The 9,858-nt window shown below is 45.1% G+C and overlaps 1 protein-coding gene across 3 annotated transcripts in view; it reads right to left on the bottom strand.

Moving 5' to 3' along the window:
• Positions 1-497: 497 nt before the first annotated feature.
• Positions 498-9,858, bottom strand: part of zzef1 (zinc finger, ZZ-type with EF hand domain 1) — a 259,977-nt gene continuing 250,616 nt past the window's right edge. For all 3 annotated transcript variants that reach the window (XM_043718816.1, XM_043718818.1, XM_043718817.1), the window contains 2 exons: positions 9,051-9,122; positions 498-1,749 (listed from right to left, as the gene is read on the bottom strand). In XM_043718816.1, the coding sequence (XP_043574751.1) occupies positions 1,648-1,749; positions 9,051-9,122 (174 nt within the window). In that variant the 3' untranslated portion in view covers positions 498-1,647. The remainder of the gene's footprint in view (positions 1,750-9,050; positions 9,123-9,858) is intronic.

The raw sequence follows: 9,858 nt of genomic DNA, 5'->3' as shown, positions 1-9,858 counted from the left end.
GGCCTGTTGTGATTGATTTATTAGGGCAAAGGAGTCCACTGTGGTTATCTCAATAACGATATTCAATGGGAGATAATCCTGGCAATCGAAGAATCAGAAATTTTAACCTCAAAAAGTTTCCCTTTTTAATCTCTTTTAGCATATTTCCCATGCAGATATGCAAAGTGGTCATCATCCTACACTTCACAACTTAAGTATTTGCTACTTGTTCTTGGGTTGTTGAAAGCCAAGTTTCCATGTTACTGATTCATCATCCTCTTTTCAAAAGATACTGTCTGACTTTGACTTTAACTTAAACACTTTGTGTTTTATTAGCAATATATTCATTCACCAAGGACACTCACTTCCCTTTTCTATCCTTTTGCCTTCCCCTCAATTCCAGCATGTTATTGCAAAATTTGCATTAAACTCATGCCTCCCTTGACACATTGTGTTATTTAATGATTCAAGTGGTCTTCAAATTTCCAACTTTCATGTTAAAAGAAACAAATTGCACGTTTGTTCATTTCTATTTTATTGAACATTACCAAGTTGGCATATTATTTAAAACAGCTCAGCAAATATTACAACTGAGTGAATATTTTAAACTTGTCCATTATTTTTAACTGCATAATTGGTACCCGCATCACATAATATCAACAGCATTATACATTCAGAATTCTATGCAGCATTGGAATTGGTGGGCGAGGGAGGACTCCGAGGGGGAAGGAGATGGAAGCAAAAAAGAAAGCTCTGCTTTAGAAAGGAGTACAAAGTTAGAAATGGCACAGTAAGCTAAACTAACTTAAATTAAAAAAAAAAAGCTGTAGTAATTAAATGAAAATTACACATCCTCTATGACAGATTCAACAGATGTCAAGCCAGTATTGTCGAGTTACAGGGTTTTTACAGTTGTGGGGTTGAGGGAGGGAATGGTTAGGACAACTGGGAACTTGAAGACTTGGTCAAATGTTGTACTGCCTGATGATTAGGTGATTCCAAGACCTTTCCAACCTGCGGTTTATCCCAGCAAGACACTTAAATGATGAACTGAGTGAGCACCTGCCAGCTGACAAAAATTCCTACTTTGGTACATGTGAAAATAGGAGATTACCTTCTTTAAAAGGATCGTTAACCTCCCTGTACAGTAAAATTCAACCAACCAGCAGCAAAATCCATAACTTCAGTGCCAAATATAAATGACCAATTCCACATGAATTTCAATTCTAGATAATCTATTAGCAGTTCTAAGGGGGTAGTGGCCAAGTTAAGTTTATCTTTATTTTGTCCCCAAGTTACAGTCAGATGTTGAACACAGATTAAAAAACAACTTGGTGGAAAGCACTTGCAACAGAAGCCGCTAGTCAACGGACAGGGATCTTAATCCACCATCAGGGATGAGGAAGGAAGTCTGAATTTCTGTCAATGTGGAACCCTGGGAGCATTCATGAGGTGGAGGTGGGGGTGGGGGTGGGGAGGGGGGAGGGGGCCATCACAGTGCATGGAAGAGGAGGGAGAGAAACAGGGAAGGAGAACAAGCAGGTCCCACTTCAGAAAGTGCGCATTGGAGTACATCTGAACAGTCAGTTGCTGCGTGGTGTAACTCTAAGGTGCCTGCTTGTCTGAGCCCCGCCGACACTCAGTAGTCTGACGATGCCGTGAACTTCATTAAGCGGGCTTGGTTTGTGATGTTGACTGATCATTCAAAAACCTGGTAGCCTTATTCTGATAGTTAACCGCAAGACTGATGGCAGCAATATTCTTCAGTCCCTGAAAAAGAATGAAATCTCTTCATTAGGAACACCATCAACTTTGCAGTCAGAGTCCTACAGCCCTTCAGTCCAACTCGACTGCACCGACCACAGATTCTAAACTGATCTAGTCCCATTTGCCAGCATTTGACCCATATCCCTCTAAACCCTTCTTATTCACATACCCATCCAGATGCTCATTCATACACGCACCACCCTCTGTGTGATAAAGTTGCCCCTCACGTCCCTTTTAAGTCTTTTCCCTCTCACTTCAAGTGTGCCTTCTAGTTTTTGGATTCCCCTAGCCTGGGAAAAAGACCTTGTCTATTTACCCTCTCCATGCCCCTCATGATTTTATAAACAACTAAAAGGTCACCCCTCAGCCTCTGACACTCCAGGGAAAATAACCCCAGCCTCTCCCTATAGCTCAAACCCACCAGTGCCAGCAATATCTTTGTTAATCTTTTCTGAATCCTCTCAAGTTTAACAACATCCTTCCTATCGGACTGAGACCAGAATTGAATGCAGTACTCCAACACTGGCCCAACCAATGTCCTGTACAGCCACAACATGATATCCCAACTCCTGTACTCAATGCACTGACCAATGAAGGCAAGTGTGCCAAACTCCTCCTTCACCACCCCCTCTACCTATTTTCAAGGAACTATGCACCTGCAACCTTATGTTCCTTATAGCCTTTCTTAAATAATGACAACACAGCTGCCAACCTCCAACCTTCGGGCACCTCACCCATGGCTGTCGATAATACAAACATCTCAGCAAGGAGCCCACCCAAACCCACGCTCCAGAAGTTGGCACTATGACCAAAGCTCAAACCATTCATTTTGGCATTGTTATTTCTCAGGGCTTGCTGTGTGACAATCAGCTGCCACGTTGCCTGCAGTCCAGCTCCAAGCACATATTCGGCTGGGAAGTGTTTGAAGGCCCGTTTCCTTGATTGGGAATGACTCTACATAAATGCAAAAGCAGCTAGTAGCACATGCTCAGCTCAAACAGGATCTGGTAGCTTTTTGTCTGTACTTTTAAAAGAATTTGGAAAAATTTTCAATTACATTCCACTCTAATGTTGAATCCAAACCTCCTTTGATTTTGTGCATGAACTTATAACGTTAGTTTTAAGGCCAAGCTCAATATATCCATTACTCCTAGCTCCGTACTCTTAAAATGTAACCTCTGAATAAGCAACAAGCAGCTCACTACAAAGAAATGTTTAAAAGCTATCGTATTTATATCAGAGATCAACATCACTCTTCATATAAATCAAGTCAGAGTCTGTCTCCTTTGGAGAGAAACTGCTTTAAAAAGTACAGCTCTACCATCCTGCCTGATCAATTTATCGATTTTTCTTATATCTGTTTAAACAGCCACCATAAATGAGCTACTTATTTGAGGAAATTAAATTTAACAAACAAGGAAGCACCTTGGATTAATGTGTGCAGTTCCCAGCTGTCAGTCAGCCTCCCAAGGGAATTACCTTGATAACAGCAGGGCTTGCTTTTCAAATAAAAATATTTGACATAAAAAACACATTCATAGTGAATAATTCCTTTTGATAAACTTTTCAGAAAAAATTGCAAATGGTCCAATTCTGCACTTTAACAAACGCCAGGGGAATAAAAACAATCCCATTTATATAGTGCCATTAACATATTTTAAAAACAGATATTAAAGATTGGAGGAACTTTGGTGGAACAAAGTTTGTTGAGAAGTTATGCTTTTGATCTTGAAGGAGAATAACAGGTGGACAGATGTTGTGATGGAATGCCAGTGCTGGAATACATGACTGAACACATGTAGGTAGACAGGGGAGGAAAGAGGAGCTACAAAATGGGTCAAAACATTAGGATGACAAAAACAACGACAACTTTAAATCAGAGCCATTGGCTGACAGGGAGGTAACGCATAGTAGAAAAGAGAAAGCGGAGCAGATTCTGGCCTAATGCAGCTCTTAATTATCGCTTAGCCATTTTCAGTTGAATATATTTGTATAATCTACTAGTATTTTGTAGGCTTGGCTAACAAACTCCAGAGCTCTGTTAGTTTATGCAGGTTAAAGGGAATGCTGGCTGTTTAAATTGCTCAACTCCTTATTTGAAAGCATTTTAAAGTTTCTGTTATTACAGGTGATCTGACAATTAGACTTTTGAAGATTCTTCTCCGTTCAGCTGGGGATCCCTTTCCCTTACTGGCCTCTACTCTTGCTCACTGGCCTTGCTGGGTGTGTATTCGAACCTGCACAATTTTAATTCAGCACTTCGCAGCAGGCCCAAACACAGCTAACATTGTCAACAGAACCACAGTCTCCTGAGAGCCACTCTCAGACATTACTGAATGAAGAGCTCAGCCAGTCAGGCAGCAAGTCAAAGAGAGCTAACATTTCGAGTCAATGAAGACCTTTCCTCGGTCTACATTTCCCAAGATCTCAAGCAGCTCCAGAAGGTACACCTTTGTACCTTTTTCATTTGAAAATAAATGAAATACATTTATGAAACTCAAACTACCAGAAGAACAGCAAGACTAAATGGGGCTGACTCTCCTTCCAGGAATCTAGACATGCCACTTCCCCCCTGCCCAAACCACATTCCCACCACCCCAAACCACCCCCTCCCCAACAAAGGATCATTGGTCCTGAATTAACTGGCATTAAACAAGCCACCCGTAGCCACAGAGAGAGAAATGTGGGCAACAACAACAATGACAGTCCCACCAGCACCATGACTGAGTAGTGGTCACAGCTGGAACTGCAAGCAAACCCCGGAATGAAGAAAACATGAGGAGGTATATTTGACAAGGAATTTGGGAGCCGAGGGAGGATGGGGACTAGAATTAGAATTCCTACAGAATGGAAACAGGACCTTCAGCCCAACAAGTCCACACCAACCCTCCAAAGAGTAAGCCATTCTCCTACCCTATATTTACCCCTGACTAATGCACTGAACCTATACATCCCTGAACACAATGGGCAATTTAGCATGGCCAATTCACCTAACCTGCACATCTTTGGACTGTAGGAGGATACCGAAGCACCCGGACTCACATAAACATGGGGAGAATGTGCAAACTCTACACGGAGCTGCGAGGCAGCAGTGCTAACCACTGAGCCACCATGCCATGTTGACTAGTTCAATGTGGCCAGGGTTTGGGGGCCAGGTGAAGAGAAATGATGAGGGGAAGACATGATTTTGGGGTGGAGTGTCCCCCAATGTATGCAGGGCATCCCCCTAATGATGTATTCTTGTCTAACATTTCAACTGAGTTATTAAAAAAAAATAAATCAGCCTTTCGAATCTCATTATGGCCTGGGCAGTCACAGGCAATGACAGTGGAGGTGAGTTAAAGGCCTTAAATAGGCAATAAATAGCAACCATTTTACTTGAAGTTTAGTGACAAAGATTTCAGTCTTGTACGAATTTACTGCTTTTTTAGTTTTATACTTTATACTAAAACTTTTAGTTTTATACTTTTATACTCTCGACCCTGAAACTGCTATTGCAAGTTGGTTTCATTTACTGGCGATAGCGGTTTCAGGGTCCAAATAAATAATGCACTCGTGTTCTTCAGGGTAATGTCATTCAGCATTTACTCTCAACCCTCACTATTCTCCTTCATGAAATGTGTAACTGTACAATTACCAATTTAACTTACCTCTTTCAGCTCCATGCTCAATCTAAGAATCTTCCTGAAAACTCCCTCAATTTCTGATGCTGTTTTGTTAAATCCCAGCCATAGCAACAGCACAATGTTTGCGACACAGCTGTGGACTTTACGATTACTTGAAGGACCTTGTAGATAATATTATGCCAATGTTTCCCTGCACATGTTTTAGAAATACTTTAGCTGGCCATGGAACCATTTGGGATGACCCAGAGAGCTTTACAAATCCAAGTTACTTTCTCTAACGGTACAATTTGAGGTTGTATGTGCTCCTAGAATCTTACATGAGACTGAAATAAGGGATCAGCTGCAACACGGACTAAATACAAGACCAGAATTTGTTTTTTGTTTGTGTGTTCCCAAAGCCAAGCTGCTTAAACTGAAGGGAGGTGCAGCACATTGCGTAATGGGATAACTTACTGGAACAACAAGATAGAGCACTGCCCGAGGACAGACACACGTCTACTCTTCCAGCCCATTCAGTTCCCAGGCTGCTGCAGGCCAGGTGCTTAATAACAGAGGACGGATGGGGAGGTGCCGGTGTTGGGACGGACGGGGAGGTGCCGGTGTTGGGACGGACGGGGATGGGCTGGTGCCGGTGTTGTGACGGATGGGCTGGTGCCGGTGTTGGGACGGATGGGCTGGTGCCGGTGTTGGGACGGATGGGGAGGTGCCGGTGCCGGACGGATGGGCTGGTGCCGGTGTTAGGACGGATGGGCTGGTGCCGGTGTTGGGACGGATGGGCTGGTGCCGGTGTTGGGACGGATGGGCTGGTGCCGGCGGATGGGGATGTGCCGGTGCTGGTGTTGGACGGATGGGGATGTGCCGGTGCTGGTGTTGGACGGATGGGGATGTGCCGGTGCTGGTGTTGGACGGATGGGGATGTGCCGGTGCTGGTGTTGGACGGATGGGGATGTGCCGGTGCTGGTGTTGGACGGATGGGGATGTGCCGGTGCTGGTGTTGGACGGATGGGGATGTGCCGGTGCTGGTGTTGGACGGATGGGGATGTGCCGGTGCTGGTGTTGGACGGATGGGGATGTGCCGGTGCTGGTGTTGGACGGATGGGGATGTGCCGGTGCTGGTGTTGGACGGATGGGGATGTGCCGGTGCTGGTGTTGGACGGATGGGGATGTGCCGGTGCTGGTGTTGGACGGATGGGGATGTGCCGGTGCTGGTGTTGGACGGATGGGGATGTGCCGGTGCTGGTGTTGGACGGATGGGGATGTGCCGGTGCTGGTGTTGGACGGATGGGGATGTGCCGGTGCTGGTGTTGGACGGATGGGGATGTGCCGGTGCTGGTGTTGGACGGATGGGGATGTGCCGGTGCTGGTGTTGGACGGATGGGGATGTGCCGGTGCTGGTGTTGGACGGATGGGGATGTGCCGGTGCTGGTGTTGGACGGATGGGGATGTGCCGGTGCTGGTGTTGGACGGATGGGGTGGTGCCGGTGTTGGACTGGGGAGTACAAAGTTAAAAATCACCAGGTTTTAGTCCAACAGATTTATCTGGAAGCACTAGCTTTCGGAGCGACGCTCCTTCATCAGGTAGTTGTGAAGTGTTAGATCGTTAGACCTTATAAGGCAAATAAACCTCTTGGATTATAACCAGGTGTGTGATTTATTAAAAAATAATAGAGGAAGCATGAATACTCTCAGAATGAACAGAAATAGATTTATACCCTCAATATAATTATGAAAATGATGAGTCTGAATAGCTTGTTTTCCCATTTCAAGAACATTCTTAGTGTACAGAAGAAATGTATGATTACAGTATTGGATTCTTTCTGAACATTGTGAAAAATATATTGTGTTCTGAACATCGTTGTCCCTAGCTGATCCCTAGCTCCCCTTGAAAAAACAGGAGTGAATTGCCTTCTTGAACCACTGCAATCCAGCTGCCGTAGTTTCTTTTATGTCTTCCTAGGATGTGGGCATTGCTGACTGGGCCAGAATCTATGGCCTGGCCCTAGTTACCCTGGAGAAGGTGATGGGGAGCTGCCTTCTTGAACCACTGCAGTTCATTCAGTATGGTACTCATGCAATTAAGGACAGAATTCCAGGTTTTTAACTCAAATGACAGTGAAGAAACAGCAATAAAGTACCAGGTTAGAGTGGTGAGCGGCTGGGAGGGCCACCTGCAGATATGGGTGTTTTTGTGCATCTGCTGGCTTAGTGGTGGAGTTTATGGTCTTGGATCGTGCTTTTAAAGGAGCCTGGGTGAGCTACTGCAGTGCAGTTTGTTGATGGTATACACTGCAGCCATTGTACATAGTTAGTGAAGGAAGTCCACATTAAAAGCGATGAATGGGGTGCTAATCAAGCGAACTAAATTTGCCCTGGATGGTGCTGAACCTCTTTATTGGTGGAGCTGCAATCATCAAGCTGAATGGGGAGACTTCCATCGTACTCCTGACCTGTGTTGTGTAGATGGCAAACAGGCTTTGGAGAGTCAGAAGATGAGTTCTCACTGCAATATTCCTAGCTCAGGAGTTGTTCATATAGGTGAATCCAGATCAGTTTCTGGTACATGGCAACTCCAGTGATAGCAATAACACTGTTTCATACACTGATATCCATAAGTTGAATTAGACAACAAAACATTTGAGATTTATACTAGCTTTTTTGTGTAAATCCATAATTTAGCACAAACATCAGCTTTACTTTTCCCTTCTGGAGTCTTTGCCTGTTGAGAAGTCAACAACCCCCCTCCCCCCCCACTGGAATGAACTCAGCTCTTAAATACAAAGGTCACCAAGGTTCACCTGCTCTCAAGTGTTTTGGGTTGCAGTTGTGACCCTGCGGACTTGAAAGTCAGATCTCTGAAATTATTCAGCACGATATCTCAGACAGGAGACTAAATATTCATAAACAGGTACCAGACAGGGAAGCAACATAACAATGGACCACTGGAACAAGCATTTTTAAATGAATGGTCTTCAAAGTAAACTAAAGGAAAAACAGTCGCCTCAGAGATAACAGGGAGAAAGTGAGGGCTGCAGATGCTGGAGATCAGAGTTGAAAAGTCTGGCGCTGGAAAAGCACAGCAGGTCAGGCAGCATCCGAGGAGCAGGAGAGTCAACATTTCGGGCATAAGCCCTTCATCAGGAATTTGGGGGCGGGGGTTAGCTGGGAAGGCGATAGGTAGATGGAGGTGGGGAAAAGGTGGTAGGTTAGAGGGGAGGGTGGAGCGGATAGATGGGAAGGAAGATGGACAGTTAGAACAGGTCAAGAGAGTGGTACCGGGTTGGATCTGGGATGGGGTTTGATGTGCGTGGGTGGGGGGGGGAGCACCTGCACACGGGGGTTGGATTTGGACTACTGAAGTAGATGTTGATGCAGTGTGGTTGGAGGGTCCCAAGGTGTCAGATGAGGCGCTCCTCCTCCAGGCGTCAGGTAGCTTGGATCTGGCAGTGGAGGTAACCCAGGACTTGCATGGCCTTGGCAGAGTGGGAGGGGGAGTTAAAGTGTGGCGGGGTTGTTTAGTGCATGTGTCTCAGGGATGGTCCCTGAAATGTTCTGCGAGTTGGCGTCCTGTCTCCCCTATGTAACATGCTTAAGTCAGACTTGCGCAGTATTTAGGTAATATTTTGGCAGCAACCTTTCACACTCACAAATCACTTTGCAAGAGATACAAAGGATTCTCACCTGCATGACACAGCGCTGGATGTGATCTTCTGTGGTTAAGGCCACAAAATAGTCGTGCAGCACACCACGTTCCTGCGTACGATAAGAAACATTAAGATATTGCATAATCAGGAGCTGCACAAAGAAAAGACAATTCATTTGCAATCAACTAAATGAAGAAGGAGTTTGGTGTGGTAAAAATAGAAGTTTCCACTTGTGCAAGGTGAAAGATAGTCATTAATAAACCCAATCGGAATACCAGGAGAAGCTTCTTCACCCAGAGAATGACTAGAATGTGGAGCCACACAGACACAGTTAAGGTAAAGCTGTACAGTCTGAAGGAGGAAAGTATAGAAGAATAGGTTGATCGGCACGGTGGCACAGTGGTTAGCACTGCTGCCTCACAGCGCCAGAGACCCGGGTTCAATTCCCGCCTCAGGCGACTGACTGTGTGGAGTTTGCACGTTCTCCCTGTGTCTGCGTGGGTTTCCTCCTGGTGCTCCGGTTTCCTCCCACAGTCCAAAGATGTGCAGGGTCAGGTGAATTGACCATGCTAAATTGCCCGTAGTGTTAGGTAAGGGGTAAATGTAGGGGAATGGGTGGGTTTTGCTTCGGTGGGTCGGTGTGGACTTGTTGGGCCGAAGGGCCTGTTTCCACACTGTAATCTAATCTAATCTAAATAGAGTGAGGTAAATTGAGTTGGGAGAAGAGAGAGCATTAATGCAGTCAAAGAAAAGGCAAAATGGTCTGCTTTAGTGGTAAAATTCTACTTTAATCAATATGACAATATGGCATCTAACCTGAACCAACATTTTTCCAATTCCTCCTC

Source organism: Chiloscyllium plagiosum, chromosome 28, assembly GCF_004010195.1.
Source record: "Chiloscyllium plagiosum isolate BGI_BamShark_2017 chromosome 28, ASM401019v2, whole genome shotgun sequence".
NCBI lineage: Eukaryota > Metazoa > Chordata > Chondrichthyes > Orectolobiformes > Hemiscylliidae > Chiloscyllium > Chiloscyllium plagiosum.
This window is presented reverse-complemented; position numbering and strand designations above follow the sequence as displayed.